At 43.6% G+C, this 23,049-nt stretch overlaps 1 protein-coding gene across 9 annotated transcripts in view; it reads right to left on the bottom strand.

Annotated features, from left to right (window-relative positions):
- Positions 1-13,523, bottom strand: part of GABRA5 (gamma-aminobutyric acid type A receptor subunit alpha5) — a 55,313-nt gene extending 41,790 nt beyond the window's left edge. Inside the window, exons 1-6 of one of the 9 annotated variants that reach the window (XM_085055596.1) lie at positions 13,410-13,523; positions 12,697-12,755; positions 11,931-12,083; positions 3,816-3,937; positions 1,903-1,970; positions 1,571-1,791 (exon numbers count right to left, since the gene is read on the bottom strand). In XM_085055596.1, coding sequence (XP_084911722.1) covers positions 1,571-1,791; positions 1,903-1,970; positions 3,816-3,937; positions 11,931-12,016 — 497 coding nt within the window. In that variant the 5' untranslated portion in view covers positions 12,017-12,083; positions 12,697-12,755; positions 13,410-13,523. The other 8 variants (XM_085055579.1, XM_085055615.1, XM_085055606.1 and 5 more) reach the window with 8 other exon arrangements.
- Positions 13,524-23,049: the final 9,526 nt, after the last annotated feature.

Here is a 23,049-nt window from a genome sequence, read left to right as displayed (position 1 = left end):
TGAGTCTGATCTGGACTTCACTTACACAAGTAATTTACATCGATAATTGGGAATTGCCACTGCAGCAATCTCTAGAGTGGTACCGACGTAGTCCAGGCAGCAGTAACACTGGTTTTAAGGCTGGCATTACTAACTTTTTTGTGAAGTTTCTCTGATATCTATGTGTAATTTTAAGTGTGTCTGGGTATCCTCACTGTTTTTTTGGTTTATTATTGCGGTGATCGCTAATTTGGGGCTAGTACACCAATACACATAGAGGAAGAGAAAATTAGGATTTTTTTTCTTCTTTTAAACATGACTTCTGTCATGTCTAAGTTTTTTTAGTGCTAATGCAGTTACAATTAGGATGGTCTAAATCTGTAAGGACGTACGTACAGATACCTTGTATCTCCTTTTCCTCCCAGAAGAAGAGATTTAGGACTAGGGCCAAAAAAAATAAAACATTTCTACAACACCTGAAATAAAACCTAGGAAGCCCCAGGTGTCTGTGTACAGAAGCATGACCCCATTGAGTCTCTACAAGTCTTAACCACTGGGCCTGTGATAAGCTTGGGACTCGCCCTCCCAGTATGCAGGACCATGTGGCCCCAACAGCAAGACACAGCACCGGCCAGAGCTCATCTTCCTGGCGCTGGGGGTTGCCTGCTGAGAACCCAGTCATCTCAGCAACCAACTTAAGGCTCCTGAGCACCTTGCTGGGTCTCGAGCACCACTCTGGGTCTGTATATGGAAAGCTCAGAACAACACTTTGTTGCTCGGTAGGTTTTTCCTTTTATCTCTTTTTCAAGTTGTCCATATGACTATGGTTTTGGAGAAAACCCTGTTGAGAACAGACAGTAGTCTTAATTACTACAGGCTAATTACCTTTAATGAGCAAATTGCCATACACTGACATGGGATTTGTCCTGACAAGAATTTCAGACACCTAAAATCAATACCATATCTTCTCTGTAGGTTATGTAATGATGATGCTTGGCAGTATACTTGAATAAGATGAGGAATACAACTCTGAAGATCTGAGACACCCATTTGTTTCTCTGTAATGTAATGTCCCAGCTGTGTTTGCAGGATAATACTTGCTAAAGCAGCTTCACTGTGCTGCTAGCTTATGTCATATATCCCTATGATCATTTGTCTTTTAGCACTATAAGTCAAATTAATAAAAAAAAAAATATAACAAAAGCTCCAAAGGTTCAAGATGTACTGCCCCAGAACAAAGTCTCAGTTTCTGGTCTTGGACACTGTTCTCCTGAAGTCTGCACTACAGCTGCAAATACAAACAGTAGGAGAGAACAGATCATCATAAAACAGCTGAACTGAATCATCAAATCTGTTGAGAATATGCTTTCCATTTAATCAAAAGAAATATTTAAGCACTAGCAGTATTCAGAAGCTACAAATTAATTGGTACTTGTAGGCAGCAATTATGTTTTCCATTTTTCTTGATATTCACATAAATATGTGTGGAAGATTGGTTGCTTGGCTCTACTAGGAGTGGACAAAGGTCCCCACAAGTAATTGTGGAGTTATCTGGGAATCAGCATCAGAAGAAATCAATCCTGGCTATTACCTCATGGTATACAGCAGAGTGCCGTCATCCTCCAGGCGCAGAAGTTTGTTTGGGGTTGTCATGTTGTGAGCAATAGACTTCTTGCCATTGTGAAAAAAAGTGTCCGGGGTCCAAATCTTGCTGGCGAGCAGGTTGTTAAGAGGCAGGCGTTGCATAGGTCCTTTGAATCGCAGCCTTTCATCTTTCCAGCTTTGTCGGAAAAAAACATCAATGGTGTATTCCTGGCACAAAGAAACACTCAAGGTATTGCAGGATCTGAACAGAAACAATGGTTCCAAAAATGACTTAAGCAAAGTAAATACAACCGAGTTGGCAGCCACATGCTAACTTACCATTTCTGTGTCTGACACAGGACCAAAACTGGTAACATAGATGTCTGTTTTCACCTGAGTTATTCTCTCTGTAATAAATACAGGCTCGGCATTAGTAATTGCTTTAAAATGCAAATCCATGTTTGTGATGTATTTCTCTATTAATTCCTGAATCACACAAAAATCCCCAAAAGCTTGAAATTAAGAGCATGCTTGAGGAGACATTTCATCCTGGATCAAATGCAGTTGTTGACCTTTGGGAGTCCAGGCTCTGCTCTTATAATCAGAAAGAAACCAGCCCTTCACAGATACATTTCCTCTGACTGACAGGTCATGATCATAGAAACACAGAATGGTTTGGGTTGGAAGGCACCTTAAAGTTCATCTCACTGCAACCCACTGCCATGGGCAGGGACACCTTCAACTAGACCAGGCTGCTCTAAGACCCATCCAGCCTGGTCTGGACCACTTCCAGGGATGCAGTATCCACAGCTTCTCTGGGAAACCTGTTCCAGTTTTGGGGCTAGTACAGCAATACACATATTGGTGAGGCCTCACCACCCTCAAGGTAAAGAATTTCCTCCTAATACCTAATCTAAATCTACCCTTTTCCAGTTAAAAACCATTACCCCTCATCCTATCACTGCACTACCTAAAAAAGGGTCCCTCCCCATCTTTCCTCTAAGCATCTGAAGGCAATAGAAGGTCTCTATAAGGTCTCCCCAGAGCTCTCTCTTCTCCTGAAGGCTGAAGAAACCTAACTCTCCCATTGTGTCTTCAGAGAAGAGGTGCTCCAGCCCTCTCATCATCTTGGTAGCCTCCTCTGGACTTGCAGAGGTTCATGTTCTTCTTATGCTGGGGTTCCAGAGCTGCACACAGTACTCACAAAAGCAGAGGGCAAGAATCTCCTCCCTCAAACTGCCGGCCACCCTTCTTTTGATGCACCCCAGGATGTGATCAGCTTTCTGTGCTGTCAGTGCACATTGCCAGCACTTACTCAATACCTACCACAGGATGAGATGTGTATCTTGGAAGGACCTACTCCCCTCTGCTGGCTTGGGTAATCTGCCTGATTTCAGACATTTATCAGAGATGTCCGAAGTTAGGTGAAATTATTTCTACCCTCAGGTCTCTAAGTCCTTCTGGCATCTTTTCAAATCCAGGTCTAATTTAATTTAAGGGCAGAAATTTCAGAAGTTCGTTATATAAGATAAAAGCATCGAGCCCTATTTTCAAGCATCTCTGTGTAAAGTGAGAGGAGAAGGAGAGAAAGGGATGAAAGCAATGTGTTGGTCTCACAAGAGGAAGGGGTGGGGGTAGCCAGATTAAAAAAGGGCCAGGAAGAAACATAACAGATGGTTTACACATGGGTAGAAAATGAGAGAAATCTGGGGGAAAGAGAGCTGAAGGAGGGCTCAACAAGGTTAGGATGGCAACCACTATTCACATGCTATGGTTTTAAAATAGCTGCTGTAGAGGTTATCAAAAAGACATATCAATACAGATTTGCTGTACTTGTCTAAATATGGATGCTTTGGGGATCTGTTTTTAAAATAGATATGCATTGCCAACATAATTTTATACAGGCTGACCAGTAAGGCAACCTAGCAGCAACCTGCTAGCATAATGCCTCGTTCACCTTAGGAAGTACCAGAAAAAAAACCCAAACTGTATCCCATTACAGAAAAAGATGTATCACAGATGCTCTCCTAACCCAACCTCAGATGACCCCAGTGACTGAAAGAACACAACTTCCAGTAATCTCTTCCTTGTGCCCCATTTGCTAGGAGACAAAATCTACTTTCCAGACTTAGTTTAGTTAATCAAACCCAAGTTCCTTGTTAAGGTCAAGAGCAGGTACCCACTTGAGAGGGCATCATGAAGACAACAGTCCCATCTAGCAAGGGACCGTCCGAGCCAATGCGCTATCCTACCTCCCAGCCCTGGGCGCAGTCTGTTGTCGTAGCCGTCCAGCAGACCGTCCAGGATCCTGGTGAATATTGTGATGTTATCATTGGCGTCCTCTTTTACTGATGGCGTTGGCGTTTGGGAAAAGCTATTTTTTGCAAACAAAAGGAAACATGTCAAAAGTCATGTTGGTTTCAAGGGGTTTCAGTCTCAAAGGAACTTTGTGATGGAGCCTCCAAGCCTCTATCCTCTCCTGCTGCTCCTGAATAGCACAGGGAGCTGCGGACATTTATTTCATCATTACTATAAACTCGTAAATAGCTCTCTCTGGAGGAGGACCTAAAGAAGGACCCATGCCACGGAGGTAAAAGCCTAGGGTGCCAGACCAGGGGACACCAGAGCCCTTTGATCTTTGTCCGTAATGCACAGGTAGATCCCTGTCCCCTGGGCTACCCCGTCCCACATCAGCCCCACCACCTCCCCAGTGCTGGCATGGTTCCATCTGCTGCAGGGGGAAAGGTCAGCTCACAGCGCCAGCAAAAGCTCTTAGTGGTTTTCCCCAGGTTAGCTCTCCATTCTTTGGGAACTACATCACCTGGCAGGGGAGCTGCATGAGCAGTATAGGTTTGCCTGGATGCACCTTCAAGTCTGCCTGAAGGTGCTGTTCAATCTTTAAATGTCAAACAGCTTCTAATTTTTAAGTTTCTGTAATTTATTGCCAGAACAAAGGATGAACTCTAACCTCATTTGAGGATAACAAACTCCCACTACATTCAAAAATCCCGCTGGGGTATCACTGGGGTATCTGAAAAACATACTGCTGTACAGAAAACACAGTTCTTCACTCCTCCTCTCTCTTTTGCATAAATTAGTTCTCCCTTGTAGTATGCAAATAACAGCAATGTGTAGTGGGCCTCTTTCCATATCTTTTGGGCCAGATTTGTTTTTTTCTGAACTCTTTTATTTCATCATTTTATCCATGGCTCAGACCTAGGAAGCTGTTCACAGCACAACTAACAACTTGCATTTTTAAATCTGTTTGATTTTCATTTAAGATGCTTAGGAGAATCCCCTGCTTATTAATGCCTTTGCTTGCCTAAAGAATAGACATGGGAGATTATCCATAAGCATGCTTCACCTGCTGCAAGCAATGAGCACCTCTTAAGACAGCAAGTTTGCTCACACTTGGTGCTTATTCAAGATCCAGCCTCTGCTGAAATTGCCAGCAAATGCTCCAGCTGTGGCAGGGCACATTGCCCCACTAGGAACTGCCTCATGCCTGCCTCATGCACCCTGCCAGCAGGCAGGAATAGCTGACACTCAGCAACCTGAGCTCGATGGGAGACAGTCACCCAGAGATTAAAAAAAAAAAATAAAAAGAATCTGTGTTTATTTACTACCAGTCCCCAGGGAAATAAATCAGCAAATAAATAGAGAACCTCACAGTATCTCTCTGAACAGCTTTCCTTGCAGAATGCTTGTAACATATGTGTTTGCCTTACCTAACAGAATAGGGTTCACACAAAGAAAAAGGGACCTCAACCTGGTTTTACCTGCATAAGGTTTCCACTAATGAGATCTCACTGACACCCCTGTAATGCATCTGGAAGTTTTAGAAACACCAGACCTAGCTCAGACCAAGCTGGTCTCAGCCATGCATGCCCTCATGACAGGGGGACTCCCAGTCCTGCGCTTGTTCCCTTCACAGTTTGTATGCTTCTGCTGCAAAAGGAAAGGATTGCAAAGCCTCTCAGGACACGGGAGTAAGGCTGGGTGGTGGAAGCACAGGTTTGATTCCCTGAAACACCAAAGCCCATGCAAATGCCTCACTGAGGAGGTTTCTTATTGCCTCAGTGCAGTTGGCACTGCTGCAACCCTCAGCAAGCTCCACACTGAAGAGTTCAAGGCCACCAAGGCTCTCCCCTTTGCTGCAGGTGGAGGCATAGCCACAAATCTTGCTTATTTTTCATCTCTCCGTGGTGAAAAGACCAAATGAATTCTGTTTTCTATGCTGTGACCACAACCTCTAGCGAGCAACTGAGGCAGACAAGATCACGGACGTTTGACTATAACAAAAGACAGTTAATCCAGCAGATGCAAACTGATTACAGAAACATTAGACATCTTTGCAGGCTGGACCATTCAAGAACAAAATCTGAATACTTTTTTCTAAATTGTAATTGAAGGGATTCACCATTTAAAAGTGAATATTCACAAGTAGCAGCCTGACAAATGCAAACTTGAGACAGAACTTACAGACTTTTTGTACATGCAGCAACCACAACTAATGCTTTGATAAAATCCTAGAATAAAGCATGAAAATCCAGTACACCTAGAATACTATTTTCAACTTTTCTTATCTATTTTATCTTCCTTTTTTTTTCATAAGAAAGAGATATGCATCATGCTGTCTGCCTGCTACACCATATCAACGTAGGAACCCATTTTCATTTTCCACTGCATCTGACAAAGAAGCAGAGAGATCAAACTTCATTTCATTCCTACAAGTTTCATGAGAAGCTGTGACTAGACAAGGGGAGAGCAATCTAAATTAGTGCCTCATTAAGTAAAAATGTGAGGTTAGCAGTCATCTATTCCCTCTGGCTCGCTGACTGGGCCACTCAGTATGCATGTAGCTCAGAAACAGCCTCAGCAAGACCAGCCCCCCTCCTCTCTGATAATTAAGAGATATGGAGGAGACTTGCAGGGTCATTATGAAAGATCTTGGGAGAAAAGGACAGCAGAGGTAAAATGTAGGTATTGCAATAGGAGATAGGAACAAGGGATATCAAATGTGGAGCTGGGATTATTGCGAAGATGCAGTGCTGGGGGCACAGGACACAAAGCTTCACTAGTGTCTCTGCTCTTGAAAAAGCTTGTTATTTTTAGTGCTTATGGCTGAATTCAAAGCCAATTGAACTCTGAGGGAGGATTTCCATTGAATTATTTTTGTGGGGATGGGACAAAGTATACTTAGTTCTCATAACTGCTCCTCTGAATCTAACAAGAGTAATTGATGCTGCTTCCCTCTATCTCAGCTATGTACACCTTTCACAGGAATAGCACATACGCCCCATATACTGAAATACTTTTATTTCTCCACAATTAAAGCTAATTAATAGAGTAAAAAGGTGGATAAACAACTATGGTGAAGACTAGTAAAAGGTCTGCACTTCTGCAAAACTGCAGTCCAATTTAGATTTGGCAGATCACTTCACCCCCCCAAAAAAAGGCAAATGATTCTGAGATTCAGTGAAACGTCAGTATTATGTGAAGTTGCATTTGTGGATAGATTGCTGTTTGGTCTTATGTAAGTGTTACTTTTCTTTCTTAACAGAAAGTTAGCATTTCATTTCTGTTGAAATCAATGGTGAAGTGTATGTTTTGGTGTTAAGGGCTGACGTTGTCATGGCACAAGACATGTAAACTGTACTTGCAAAGTTACGTGCATAGGTATTACATAGCTCAATTAATAGAGGGAAAACAGGTGCTCCATACCCTAAACTAATTATTTTCACATAGCTAAGGATTAGGCTTTATCAACATATTAGTAGATAAGCACATTATTGCCTCTCTGCAGTGAAAAATGTTTTTATAGCAGAAATTTTCAGTTATGGATAAAAATAAACCTAGAAAAAAATCCTAGGGAAATGCTAAGAAAACTCAGAGATAATTGCATTTAAAGCTCATTACTGAACATAAACTAAACCAACCAGGAATACTTCTCATCACATTTATTTAATATTGCAATTTCAGGGTAACTGAAAAAATCAGAATCCACAGAAGGGGCCCATCACAGTAAAATGTAATAACTCTCTAAAGATGCTCAGTTACCTCTTCCAATGAGTTCATAATTTACCACTTTAAACATCATTGTCTTTTTTGCCATCTAGCCAAAATCACGGCAGGTACTACCCATAGATTAGTTGTATTAAGAGGAAAATATATTTAATGATTTTCCCAAAACTTATTAAAAAAAAAGTAAGAAATTCTGGAAAAATTACCTGAAGTTGAAAATATCTTTCAACTGCTATTGAACGATATATTTTTCTCTCTCTGCAGAGTAGTGTTTCCAATAAATTGCTTTAATAGGATTGCAATCATATCTGAACTTCCAACAAATTAACAGTTTGTGGAAAAGATAGTGGAGAATGTACTTGAAAACTTTTGGATAAAGCCAGCTGGCCAGACACCAAGGGAAATAGATTTACTTTTTTAAGTTAGCTTCTCACCAGCCCTTCCGTATGGATTCTTGAGATCTAAAAATGTTGATTTTATGGATTTGTGAACTGAAGACTCATTCTTTCACTTCGGATTAGAACAGAGGACTAACTAAAAAGGTAAAACTTTAATACTATCTTTAAATTTAAAAATAAAATTAGTTCTTTTATTTAGCAAGAGCAGTATCTTACTACCTTCTGGAAAGCAGCAATTTGTGAGCAGTGCAGTGAAAGCCTGGTTTTCATGGGGTGACATCTTGCAGTCCTCATCCCCTGGCACCTTAATATCCCTTTCGATGTCCTGAACGCCTTCCAGGGTCATTAAACACCTCCCAGTACTTTCAGCTCCCCAGGTCACTGACCTGCAGCTTCATGGGGAGGCACTGCCTGCCAGGGCTTCTCCTGCACCAAGTACGTGCTGGATTGCCTGAGGAACAATCCTACTCTTTGGCCAGCTGGCAGGCCAGAGATGCTGAAGCCACTCGGCTGTTAAGCAGTGGGACTGACTGATGACTGTCTGCCTCCTGCAAGCAGTTCTAGACATAAACTTAGCTTTTTGAACCCATTAGACAAGTTTATTAACTGGAAAACTATCTGGAGATATGGAGAACTAAAGACAGAATAAAAAAAAATAAACAGACAAGCACGATTGCATAAGGATATGATAATTCTTACAAAATTAGTGTTTAAAAATATGAGGAAGAGCTCCCTAGCATCACAAGTACTTGGAAAGAGATATCACAGCAGAACTAACTGCTTAGGGCTGCAGAGACTAACTTGAAATAACAGCCTGAAGGAGAGGTATGTTTTGCCTAAATAGCAGGATTATGGTCTTAGAGATAAGGGCTGTGAGCTTACAGAACAAGTATGTGAAACTACAGACTGAATTCGTCACAGTGAACAGAGCAATGCTGGGTTGGCTACACATAATTGGGATGTTCTGTCCTCTCTGTTTCTACTATTATAAATATTATTAGCAGATGGCAACTGTACTGTGGGTACATGAACAATGTCCATCCCTGTTGGTTTTGGCTCTCAGACAGATTTCTGAAATTGCACATCCAAAACACAAACACACCAGGACTGTGCATCACCAGTGTGACCCCACAGATGGCCTGGGACTTGCAAAGTAACAGGGCACAGTGAGGCTGGCCAGCTTGGAGCCAGCCATGGGCTACCTCAGCTCAAGGAAATAGGTGTGCAAGCAGCCACACATGGCACAGACCCTCGCAGGGCTGCCATTGCCTGGGCACCCTGAGGGGCCACAAGGAAGCAGTGTTTTATCTCACCTGAAAATACTCCTCATGGTTGTATTTAACTATTAATCATTCTCTAACTTTATTATTAATGTTTACTTTTGAGACAGTTGTGAACTACCTTGAAATGCTCGGTAAAATACCTTAACTTGTATTACACAACTCAAGGCTGAATTCAGGAAAGCTTGAAAAAGCTTTGACTCGTGCTGGACCATTTCTGCAGAAGCAGATTCATAAAACTGCTAAACTAACAGCTGGGGGGAGGAGACTTCACAACCTCTTCTCAGTTCATCTGTATCTTTGAATTTTAATTCAGTGATTTCTCTTTAGATAGCTACTACCAATTATGTCTACAGTCCTCCTCTACTGCCTACTAATGTGGATAATTCTCGATAGTCATTACACATTTATGTTAAACATTAATCACAATCTTTTGCTGAGATTTCTCAAGTAGCCTAGTAGATTGAGATACATAATTTCTGTTTATTTTACCAGGCATTGTGCATCAAAATCCCCCAAGGTGGCTTTGGCTATGTCAGCAAAAACTGTATTTATGATTTAATATAAATATGGAATGACTATGGAGAACTGTAGAAAAACATCTGCCTTCATCTGTAATGTCCTACAGTATTTTGCTTTTTAATTTGTGCTCCTTTGACCAATCACTTTTATCTAGCACATTGCAAAACACACTGCAATATAACAGCGCAGTAGAAACATGGATGAAGCTAATAAAGAAGAACCTGGTAGTAACAGCGTTATCAGTATTAGATTCCTGCAGTTAATACAGCAGCCTACATGTTAATTGTACCGCTCTGTCCTGAAGAGTGAGTCCCAAAGCACTTAGCAAATTACACTCTGAAACTGCTTCTGCTTCTGAAGCAGAAGCACTGGAGCATCCTCTGTCTTTTGAGCAGGGTCAAAATTCAGCCCTAAGGCAGTGTGTGAATGGTGCAGTGAATTGGAGCTGCTTATCTCTGCAGGCCTGGACTAAAATTACTAGATCAGAGATGGGGGGCGAGGGGGGTGGGGGGAATTTATGTGGTGATCTCATTTTAGTGCACAGAAGCTTTTTTACCAACTTGCAGAAAACAAGTGTCCTAGTTTCTTCTAGCTGTCCTGTTCTGGTTATCTGCCAGGTTACAGGTCACACCAATTTCTACCTGGGACTTTGATTCAGTATTTGTTTTGGAGTCAAAAGGGAATTAAACCCTCTGGGTTTTGGGCTGTTTGGCTTTGGTTTTGCGTTTTTTTGCATCCTTGTCTGTCTATTCTTCTGTTAGAAGAGAAACACAGTTTAAAAACCCACACACCAAGCAGGTCACACTGAACTATTGTAGTGTGCTGCCTTCTGCAGGGATGACAAACAACCAAGAAGAACTTAAGGTTACAGTCACCAAGATTTTCTCAATGTGGAAATACTCTGTCAAACTACAAAAATGTAAAGACAAGTAATGTAAAGCCAGTCCCACTCTATCTCTGCCCTCTTAAATTCTGTCACAAAGTCCTGGGAGGCTTTTGCCTAGGACCATAGTGAAAGTAGGATCAGGTTTTTCCAAAGTGAATAAATGAGTATGCAACTCTTTGCGTCCTTTGTAGAGTGCAGTCCTACAACTGTTCATGTAAACCTTTGAGGTCTCAGGCTTCCACCTACCTACACAGGACACATGCTGGATACCAGGCTAAGCTTTGCTTACAGCGTAGACAGTCATCACTCAAAGTTTGGTCTTTCTCCTAGTTCCAATCTGGAACAAATCAGTTTGCTTGAAATCAGAAACTGATTTGCATCTCCATTTTGTATCTTCTTATAGCAAGGAATGGATGGGTGTGCTTGTGAATCAGCATGTTGGGAGGATTCATTTTTTTCTGGTGAAATCATAAATAATTGCTCTCCTCCACAAAGAAGAATCAACCTACGTTTCTCAGGCACTTGCAAAATGCTTTTTCCAGATTCCATTGTATAGCTCAAATTTGGAAAGTTCTTAAGATCTCTGATTATAGGAAAAACATATAAATAGATGGTTTCTGACTTTATTTTTCACTTTCGGAGAGCTATAGTCAGAGTATCTCTTTGATACACTTTTCAGAATATCACCTTCAGGAAAGCATCCAAAGCAAAAATAAGGAAACAAGATTCCTTGCTATATGCTTCAGGGGAACACAATTTCTAATTATTCTACAGGTTTCAAACTCAGACATCCTTCTAAGCAGTCACTATCTTAGGTCGCTCAGGAGAAAAGCCTGTAGCAGCTAGCAACATGCATCAAGTCCCACTGCTGCAGTTTTGGGGCATTTTTGCACTACTGCATACAACCTGCACCCATCAGGTGAGAGGGAAGGTGCAAGACTCCCACATGACACACACAGGGGCAGAGGGCACCACAGCCCATGGCTGTGCTAAACCCAGGACAGCAGCTGTAGGCCTGCTCTGAGCTCCCCCCTGCCCCACAAGCCTTTCCACAACAGTGCTGCAGGCATAAAGGACTGATAAAAGAGAGCAAATTTGAACAGGAGAGAAAATCACTCCCTTCCCCCTGACACTAGCACGTTAGGATGAAACGCAAAGCCCTCTTGTTTTGTTCAGCTGCTCCGTACCACACAAAGCCAAGGTTTCTCATTTCCTTAAAAACCCACAGCAGAAATTCAAATGCAATTGGCAACTCACCCGAAGTGGCTGGCTAAACTCATGGAAACGCAGAAGAGGAAGAAGTTTTTGATCATGATAAAGTCAGAGACCATCCCATTGTCCATTCCAGAGGAGAAGAGGAACGCAGGTGGTTGCTTTGGTGAAGGTGCAGCTGTTCACTTTGTTCTTACACTGCAACAACACAAAAAAGTAATAAATTATTGTACGGACAGAGAGCAGGATAACGGAGTTCAGCTAACACCGCATCTTTTGCTATCTGCTTTTTTCACAAACTTATCTAGGCTTATGTAAACATCAGCTGTTTATGTAAAATTGCATATCTTCAAGGACATGTTTTACCTTCTGCTGACAGCAAACTGCAAAACAGGAAAAAATCTTTGTGGCCCAGCTTTTCCCTATATTCGTCTGTGGTATACGTAACTAAAGAAATAGCCACCATTTTCCAAATGCCAATTTCAACCCTTTACCTATTTCAACAACTTCCACATGCCTGCAAACCCAGGGCTGTATGCAGCCTCCGCATCCTTTCCTTCCATCGCAATTTTTTCCCATTAAATACCCTGCTTCCCTTTCCAAAATCCCAGTTGAAATGCCAAGAAACACCTACTGCTTCTTGGAATTCATGCTGCTGATGCACAGCTTAGCAAAAGGAGGGTGGGTTGTTGGGGGGGGCGGGGGGGAAGAGGGTAAAAAGTGACCTTCCTCGCAAAGGCACATAAACCTCACGCTAGCACGAAGAACGACAGTAATGTAGCTGCTCCAGCGACTGCTGCGTTTTGGATACCTGCCTCAGCGACCAGATCACCAATTTCAGCATTGTGCACTAACGTTTTCCTCTGTGCCCTATTAAAAACAAACAAAAAAACCAAAACCACAACAAAACCCCCCAAAAGCCAACGGAACAAAAAGCAAACAAACCACCCCGAACCCGACAAAAACCCCAAAACAACCCCCAAAAACCCACCCAGAGGGGAATTGCCTGGATTTTCCACCTGAACCCTGTGCCCCCGTGCTACATCGCTCAGCAACTTGTTCTCCCACCCCGCCGGCGCCGCAAGGCAAAACGCCCGAAGCAAAAGCCGCCCTCCGGGGCTCCCCAGCCCGGGCCGCGATACCCCGCACCGGGTCCTGCTCGCTCCGCACCGGGCACCGCGGGGCCGCCGCTCCTTCCCGCAGCCCCGACCCGCCCGCACCTGTCCGGCGACCGCCGCTCACTCGCCGCCGCCGCCCGCGCACTGCGCCCGGGGAGACGCGCACCGCTCCGCTCCGCTCGGCGGAGGGTGGCACCTGCCCGCCCGTGCCCGCTCCGCCGCTCCTTCCCGTCTTCCTTCCCCGGTCCCCACGGCACCCCGGGATGCCCCCGCCCCGCCCGCCGGCCGAAGTTTCCCGCGGCCATGTGCGCTGCGCGGGGCGCGCCGCTGCCCGCCCGGGGGTCTGCGGCCGGAGCTCCCCACCGCCCTCCGCCTGCCCGGCCGGGCGCTGGAGCCCGGCGCTTACCGGCCGCCGGCGGGGGGACGAAGGCGAGGGGGCAGTGTTCGCCCGAAAGTTGCGGAGCGGCGGCAGGAGCGGAGCGGGAGCGGCGGCGCTGCCTCCCGGCCGCTGGCAGGCGCGGCCCCGCCGCAGCGCCGCGCCCGCGCCGCCCCCGCGCGGAGCCCGCGGCCGGGAGCGCGGGGAGGTGTGCGGGGCGCGCCCGGCCCTCGGGCACCCCGGGGGGACCTCCCGGCAAGGGGCTGCTCCCGGACCCGCCGCAGCCCCGGGAAGCTTCGGCGGCTCCCCGAGCTGTCTCCCGCGAGCAGCCCCCGCCGAGCGCCCCCCGGGGCAGGGTCCCGGGCGAGCCCGGTCGACACCGACCGTCCTCGGGGAGACGGAGCCCCTGCCACCGCCCGGGCGTGCAGGTGGAGTGTGACCGTGGGGCAGGGGCACCCGGCACGGCGGAGGCTTACTCGTGTATAGGCTCCTCGCACCACACGTTTATAAGCTTACATATGTATACAGACACCCCTACATACCCAGATCTATATCTGTACTTCTCTTCCTGTGGACCTGACCTAAACTATCGCATCTCTTGAATGCTGAAGTGGGAGTTTTATCTCCACAACATAGACTCTCTTTTTTTTTATCCTCATTATTAGACATCTATAGTTTATATATCAGTATTACAAATTCCAGGAGACCTGCAACAACTTCGAGGTTTCCTTGTGATTGTGTGTGGTGCTATTCCTGAAAAATGGATGCACTGTTTCACAGCTTCAATGATAGGAGCATTACACTCACTACATGTTCAAGTCACATATATAATGTACTACTTGCAGGTGCATTTTGAGCTGCATGAAAGATGAAATGAGCGTTGTATAGTCCCAGTTCCTGGGGATTCCTTGCGATGAATGTAACGTTTTGCAGCATGCGCATGTTACACGTGATAATGTATGATTCCAGATTATACTGCTGTGACTGTACTTCAAAACAACACTCCAAACTCAGTTATTAAATTATCAGATCTAATGAGGTAATGCATGACTTTCAGGCAACACTATGGATCAATCAAGCAGTTGTTTTTTTTCCTATATCCATATAAAAGCTCTATGAAATTAATCCCTACACTGAAATCAATATTAGTTTTGTAGCTCATTGCCACAGAAGGTGCTGCACTATGTATGCCTAGATCATGGTCTGCACCGTCTGAGTTGAAAAGTGGTCCTTAGGAATTTGTTTACATTTTTACCCACCTAACAAAACCAGAAATGTAGCTCCAGGGAGAATTTCCTACGTAAACAATGAATCATTTTCCTAGTATCAATCAAGTGGCATTTTCTCGGGCAGTTCTTTGTAATTCCCCTCTTCAACATTCCCTTGAGACTCATCAGGGATCGGACTAGATAATCTTTAAAGGTCCCTTTCGACCCAAGCCAGTCTATGGTTCAATGGCTCCGTGTCTGGTGCTTAGCTGTGTTCGAGTTTTACAGCAATGATTTATGATCTTAAATGCAGAGCCAATGACATACGTTGTTCCTCGTTGTTCCTTAGTGACTTCAATAAATATGAAGTTGTGAATGAATGTTGCTATCAGAACAGCTTTCCCAGTGCTTAAAAATATCTGAGTTAAGTAGTATGAAGCACCAGTAGTTTCTCATGATAATGTTCTTGCCTAGGAGTGTTTAAGTCACATTTTTTACAGCGCTTTGATTTCTAGTACGAACTATTTATATCTCTATATAGGTGATGTTGTAAAAATATGTGATCTTTAAATAATTTTACAAAAGACATATGTAGGAATATTGGCCTAAACTTTGGTTCAAGTGGGTGAGAGCTGTGTGCTTCGGCCTCTCGCTCCAGCTCCCTGGCAAGCAGAACTGAGTCTCCGTTCCTCTGACTCCCTACATCTTCTCTGCGAAGCCATATGCTGCAGATCCGCTTCTCAACACCAAAAGGAAAAAGCGTTTAGGAACTGGGGGAGCGGAATAGCAAGGAAATGTTTAAGGAAAGCTTAAAGAAAAAGAAAACATAAACGAGAATGACAAAATCACAGAACGGTTTTGGTTGGAAAGGGATCTTGGAGATCACCTAGTTCCACGGGCAAAGACACAGCGAAAGCACCTTCCTCGGCGAAGCAGCGAGCTGAGGAGTGCCAGTGTCCCGCATGGCGCTGCCGCCCTCCCCGCCCCGAGCCCACCCGCTCCTCCCGCCGTGTCACTCACTGTCCCCGGGTGGGCGACCTCGGCCAGGGGCTGCCGGTGGTGCCGCGGCCGCCGGAGGGCAGCACAGCTCCACGCAAGCCGGCCGGGGGAGCGGGGCGGGCGGGCAGCGCTCGGTGCGGCACGGCGCGGCGCGGCGCGGCACGGCACGGCACGGCACGGCGCGGAGCGGGCTGGGCGCACAGTGATGGCTCAGCTCTGCGGGCTGCAGCCCCGCCGGACAGCGGCTTAGGCCGGCGAGAGCAGTCATTGCCAGCAATAGAGAGACCGCTGCTATGAAGGCAACGGTATCGCACATGCTCTCCGCTGTGTGCTTCTTCTTGTGAGTCACGCTTACCCTGTTTGCATCCTCAGCCTCCCTGTCACGTTGAAAAGGATACGTTGTATGTGAATCAAATGCTTTCCGTTAGGGTCAGGGAAATATTTTCGTTTTTTCTCTTGCTGGTGTGTAGCAAAATCCAATGACAACAGCAAAATCAACCATGGACATTCCATACCGAAATTTTCTTTGAAATTTTTTGAGAAATTTTTGTGGTCCCTCTCTGACAATTCTCTTCCTTGTTTCACTAAGTATTGTTGCTTGTTTGCAGAGATGAATGCATTTGAGGTCGATCATCCTCTACATGGGACTGAAACAATAGTGCAGGCAAATTGGGTTGTGATTTTTACCATAGCACATGCTTGAGTGTTGACTGGGAAGTGCACACCAATCCCTCCCTGTGACACTCTGTGTTAGAAAAATGGCCTGTTTTGCCAGCAGCCGAAGGTGTCTCTGTAATTGATCGAGTCATTCCTTCTTCGAGGAGAGTTACAGAGAGCTCATGAAGTTGTGTGAAGGTGTAACATGCTGTGGAATTTGGTGCAAGTTTGGCTCTTCTACCAAAACAATTCAATTCCATCATCTAGGTGGGGAGGACTGCCTGTTCTCTTGAAATCTCTTTAGCCTCTTAGCTAAGATTCCACAAAAGGCAGCATTTGGAACAATGTCTTTGGTGATACACATCCTTTTCCAATAGAGAGCAGTCTGAATTCATCAGTCATTGAAGGAATCCCTAATCATCAGCTAATACAGACTCAGCCACTTTAAATGCAGAGACTGGATCTGAGCAAAGGGTGAAAGTCTTTTCAGTCCCTTCTTTACTAGTCTGGAGTAAAGACCGGAGTCAAGACTCTACTGAGCCCAGGTGAGACACACCCGGAGTTCCCCAGTATAAGAGAAACATGGACATGTTGGAAAGAGTCGAGTAAAGGACCAAGAACATTATTAAAGGACTGGAGTATCTCTCATATGAAGTGAGGCAGAGAGAACTGGGATTGTCCAGCCCAGAGAAGAAAAGGCTAAGAGGGATACTTATCCATGTGTATAAATACCTAAGGGCAGGGGGCTGAAGAAGAGGGAGACAGACTTTACTTAGTGCTACTGACTGACAGTAAGTCCTATGAGGAGTGGCTCAGGGAGCTGAGGCTGTTTATCCTGGAGAAAAGGAGGTTCAAGGGAGAAATCCTTATTGCTCTCTACAACCACCTGAAGGGAGGTTGTAGCCAGGTGGAGGGTCAGTCTCTTCTCACAGACAACCAGTGATGGGATGAGAGGAAAGGGCTTCCAGCTGCACCAGGGAGGGTTCACGCTGGACATCAGGAAGAATTTCTTCACAGAAAGGGTTGTTAAGTATTGGGACAAGCTGCCCAGGGAAGTGGGCATCATCCCTGGAGGTGTTCAAGAAACCACTGGATGCAGCACTTAGTGCCGTGGTCTAATTGACAAGGTGGTGATCAGTCAAAGGCTGGACTTGTAAATCTTGTAGGTCTTTTCCAACCTAAATGATTTTCTATGAATCAGGAAAAGGTACAGCAGGCACAAATTTAAAAAAACCCATGACATTCCATCTGAACACAAGAAAACACATTTTTATTTTGAGGGTGGTCAAACATAGGAACAGGTTGCTTGGAGAAGTTGTGAAGTCTCTGTTTGTGGAGACAAACCTTGAAGATAAATGATCCTGGGAAACCCTCTGTAACTGACCCTATTTGAGCAGGAGGTGGGCCTCGGTAATCTCCAGAGGTGCCTTCTAGCCTCAGCCAGCCTGTGATCCTGTAACCTATGAAAACTGAGCCATCCTGTGAAACTCTCTTTTGCTTTCTCCAAATCATTTCACAACTGGATCTGGTAGTGAAATGATACAAACAACCTTGCTGATGAGAGAGGTATTAGAGTCTGATAGACTTTGAAGAATTTGTTGTACTTCTAAATGATAAGGAGGGATACTGATAGCCTGTAGTCTCCTCATGTATGCCCATTCTGTAATGCCATGGACACCATAAAACATGACCAATTTGCTGCATTTTGCTTGTCTGCTGGGCCATGCTGCAGGCAGAGCTGCATTTAGGACCTGGTGTTTTGGTGGTTTGTTCTGAGCATCCCAGTGGCAATAGGGAGCTACTTAACTGAGTTTTGTGAAGTGTGGCTGGGGGCAGAGCAACAGGGAAGGATTACCCAGAGATAGAGTTGGTCCTTTTTTGTGTGGCCCAGAAGACATCAGTGGTGCCACTGGGAGAGAGAAGCTGATGAGCACCTGCTGTGTTTTGTTCCAGCAAAATTCCAGCTGGTTGTGAGAAGCAACACTGATGCTTCTGCGCGCTATTTGTTGTGATTCCCAAATCTGCAGGTTCAAAGGTGTTAAAACCTTCTTCTGAATCTAATCTTGAGCAGGGTGCCTTCTGCATGGATTCAGTTTAGAAATGAATGAAAGGCTGCATTGTCTCTTTGGCAGTTCATCCTGTCTGCTATGGGCAGCCTTCAGTCCATTTCCACATATTAGACTAACCATGAGCAAATGTTCAGGGTGTGCCTGAATACTGTTGTCATGGATTTGTAGAATGTCCTAAGATTCACTGTTTCTGAAAACCACTCTACGCACCTTACAGAGGTCCCTGCTCTAAGACTAGAACCCCAGGTGCTGGCAGCCTTATTTCTCAAAAGTGTCTGTCAAGAAATGTAATGACTTTATATTAGAGCCTTTTCCCCTTTAGTCCAGCAAAATGTTTCCTAGAGATACCTCCCACACCCAAAGGAACGGAGAGCATTTCCAATATTTTTCAGCCCATTTTAAGGTTTTCATGCTCTAACCCTTGTATTAGAGCATTAAAGCAAAGATTATTACCTAAAGTGACATCCCTGTCTTTCTGCACCCATATAAAGGGGTTCCATATTTTTCCCCAACTCCATTTAGTTGTTTGACTCCTCGCAGTTCCTTTGTCCCTTACCTATTCTCTCCTCCCTACAGGTTAACTCAGCTGGGAGGCTGATGGTGGGGTTCACCACGCCTGGCACTGCCCTTGCAGTGCCTTTGCAGGGAAACGTTGCACACAGGCATGTTTTGACCATTTGTTTATATCAGTTCAGCCTGCCACTGAGGTAGCCCTTTCCCCCTCTGCCCTGGAAAAGAGAGAATTTCCTCCACACCAGTGGATAGCAATGAAAACTCAGAGTGAAGGGTCAAACCTCCTTACAAATATTTTTCCCATGTAAGAATTGTGGTTTTATTCACATCTTTGCTAGGTTCAGATGTGAATCTGCTCCCTCTTCCAGCAGCCTACCAAAGTCTGCCCTTGAGACACAAATAATGAAAACCAAAGGGATTTACAACACATCCTGGTTCATGGTCTTAGATTCAGGAGGCAGAAGGGCTACCTAACAAAAATTACTCCTCCATCACACAGTCCAAAAATTTCTGTAGTACTGTAAACTGTGTCTTTCTGTTTTGCTTTCCTCTTGTGTTGTAAGAATACAGGCTCTTTTTTCAGGGTATCCATAAACTGCAGCAAGTCACCTCTTCCATGAGTGTTATATGCCATAAACAAGGGCCTGCTCTTATCTCACCTTGAATCTTCCCTGGTTTTTTCTCTTGTTGGCACTGTACTTATAGTGCAGAGATAAGTTTGTGGACACAAGATTTTTGCACATAAGTGAGCATCAACTCGGAAAACCTGTGAACCAGAACTTTATGACTCTATAATGTATAAAATACCTTTAGTTAATTTCTTCAAAATGGTTAAAGTTACTGGTTAGTATTTTAGGTAGGTAGAGTAGCAGTTATATCTATATCTGAAAAATAATGGGTCATTAGGGTAGCATTGTACATAATCTTTAATGCCTCAGCCTGGTGATTTGGGTGCAAATTTACTATAAGTAAGGCACTGCATGGTGCACTGCTTGTGAGGATAGAGCACACCTTCAATGATACAGTGGAGCAAAAAACCATCTAATTAAGAAAGTGCTTTGTGGAGAATAACCAAACAATTCAGTTTCATACCTGTGATTCCTAAAGAAATCTTAATCAGGCTTAAAGTGGAGCATGTGAGTTCTGCATCAATATTCAAGGCTTTATGCACATGCTACTGTACATGTAATTCCTTCATAAGAGGAAGGAGAGAACAAATCTTAGAAGGAACAATGCAGAAATTCATTGAACTAAGAGGAAAGGATCAATGTTGATAAATTCTTTATTATGCATATATTCAAATATTCAAATATCCATAATGGAAGGAAGATGAGTGTACTAATGGACAATGTAGGACTATAGTAAAATAATGTACTTAGTGATGTTAAGAACAGAGTATTTGAAGATTAGAAATTGGTTAAATACAGACAAGAGGTACCAAAATCTATTTGATATTCAAAGTAAATCCGTGAATTTTATTAACATACATATGCATGTATCTCTCTCTCTCATATTTAGGTTATAAGCCCTACATATTTGTGCCTATTGATACATGCATGTACATATCAGCTGTCAGCTGGGTTTTGGCTGTGTAAATAGTAAGATAAAATTGGATTAGCATGTTTTAAGTTGTTGTGATGAACTCAGGTCTTTTTTTGGCTGCTGTAGTTTCCGTATTTACTGCATTTCCCTGTGTTGTTTATATGTGTGCTGGGCATACTGACAGAACTCATTATTTCTGTTTCTGATCAATATAGGTAACTGTCAAAGATGCCAACAAATATTAGTATCCACTTTTGTAAAATTTCACATAGGCTTTCAAGTCACCCTGTTCATGATTCATTACAATAATTAGCTGCTGCTACAGGAAAATACATTAATGCATACCATTTGGAAAGCTGTAGACACTACTTACATTTATTTTAGGCTTTGCAATATACTGATTTTCAGGCTGAATTTATTGGCAAAGGTTAGGTGGGAATAAATGTTCTCAGCAGTTCCGAATCCCATTAAATGTGACTTCTGCTGTATAGATTCAAGTGCTATAATTAATAAAATTTCAAGAAAAATTAGTTTTTAAATTGTTCTGTCTAGAATTAACTTTTACTGAAATTGAACAGAGCTGGTAAAAAAAAAAAAAGGAAATGGCCTGACAATGCCTTGTTTTGGAAAAGATATTGATCAATTCAAAATATTTACAGGATGTTAAATATTAATGATTGAACTATAGCAACCATTATAATATACTATACCAATGCAGGTGGTGCCAGTCCTAGAGCTCTGTAGGAAAATATTTTGTCAATCCCAGTGCAGTAGAATTCAGAAAGATTAAAAATAGTAACATATATTATGTATATCAGTCAATAAGCCAGATTTTCATGCAGTATAAACTGGCCAAGTGAAGGGCAGCAGAACTACACCCATACATAGCTGAGGTTATGCTTGGAGTGTGACCCAGTAATTATGACTCAGTCAATGAGAGTTTGTTTGAATCTGAAGAATGAGATTTGGCACAAATATTAAATAGGTTTTTTTTTTCATTTTAGTACAAATTTATTCAATGAAAAATGCAGGTGGCTTGCTCACAAAATGACTGCAGTGGAGGCTCAAATTTGCCAATTTGTATTAGTCAATAGAAAAAGGTAGACTAAAACACCAGAGTTAATTCGAGTTTTGGTTTTAATATTTCTAAAACCAGCAGTAGGATGAAAAAGGAGAACATAATTTCAGAAAGACTTAAGAACAGCTGTGAGGAGCCATCATATAAGCCATGCTTTGGACATTCCCTTGCGCTATGGGAAAGTCAAATTAACTTTTTGCTATGGGCAGTCATTTTCTTCTTGGGCATTGGGAATTTTTTATAGGTTTTCCTTGTTCTCTCCTCTCCTGTTCCAGTTTTACAGAGATGAGTGTTCAGCATATTTAGGATGTAGCTCTTTATTCCTAGGTGCAGAGATTTTCTTGGCAGCTTGTTCTGTATTTCCTGAAGGAAAGAATCAGGCATTTGAACTGGAGGGACAGGGCTGCATATCTGTTGGGTCTGGTCCTCCTTTAAAGTTCACAACAACTGTATTGGTTGCATATTTTTTGAGAAAGAAGACTGCTAGCTTAAGTAAAATAAGCTGGATTTATCACCATGCTGTCACCTTTAGCAGCTGAAAACTAGTGGATTAGTTTGGGGCTATATACTTTGAATGGATCACAGACTGCTGATCAATTGTCTCCAACAAACTTTACCTGCTTGTCTCAACAGATCACTTGTGGATGCAAGGAGCTAACACCCATGCTAATTTTAGCAGCCAGAAAGTGGGAATGGTCAATGAGCACAGCATCTCAGTTGCACAGAAGAGGATCAAAAGAGTAGCTTCAAAGAGAAAATAGTGACTTAAATAAAATATGACCACTAGAATGATTGCAGTTTGATCTGCTGGTGTTTTCCCAGTTCACTAAAAAGAACAAAACAAGAGCCATCAAATGTTAATCAGATATTTTTGTGTGGAGAGTGCTGGGGCAGCATCCTGGGTATGTCCAAGACAGCAGGAGGGAATGAGTTTCAGGTAAAGAATCCAAGAAAAGAGAAATTACGCCTGTGTCATGTTTCTTTTAAAACACTCTGGTTGGATCTGTCCCTTTGTGCGTCACATTGGGTGTCAAAAAGGCCCTTCATGATGTAATCTCCCTTTCCCAACTCAGGTCAGCCCCCTTTCAGGGTAGCTCCCCCAGTTTACATCCCGGGCATGATGTTCTGTGGTGTGGAATATCCCTTGGCTTAGTTTGGGCCATCTGCCCCAGCTATGCTCCCTCCTGTCGCTGTTGAGCCACTAGCAGAGTAAAGAAGCCAGTTCTCAGTGGCAAGAAGGAAAGACCTTTATTGTTTTGATTTCATCATATATATAGAGTTTTCAAAGGTCACCCAGATTGGTCAGTCAGAAACCTCCCCCTAGGCCTGATTGGCCAGGCCTGCACCGTCCAGATCTTGGGACACTGTTTTTAATAACATCCAAACTTTAAAACACAAAAGGAATTCTCATGGGAAAGACCTGTGCTAGCCACACCCTCCCAGTTTCTTCTCTTTGCCTCCTCACTGGCAAAGCATGAGACAAGGAAGAAGTCCCTGACTTAGGATAAAAAATACTTAGCAAAACACCAAAACAGCAGTGTGTTATCAACACCATTCTCCAAATACAAAACACAGCACTGTAACAGCTACTAAGAAATTAATTC

This window comes from Lichenostomus cassidix, chromosome 1 (genome assembly GCF_008360975.1).
Source record: "Lichenostomus cassidix isolate B80296 chromosome 1, HeHo_3.0, whole genome shotgun sequence".
Classification (NCBI taxonomy): domain Eukaryota; kingdom Metazoa; phylum Chordata; class Aves; order Passeriformes; family Meliphagidae; genus Lichenostomus; species Lichenostomus cassidix.
This window is presented reverse-complemented; position numbering and strand designations above follow the sequence as displayed.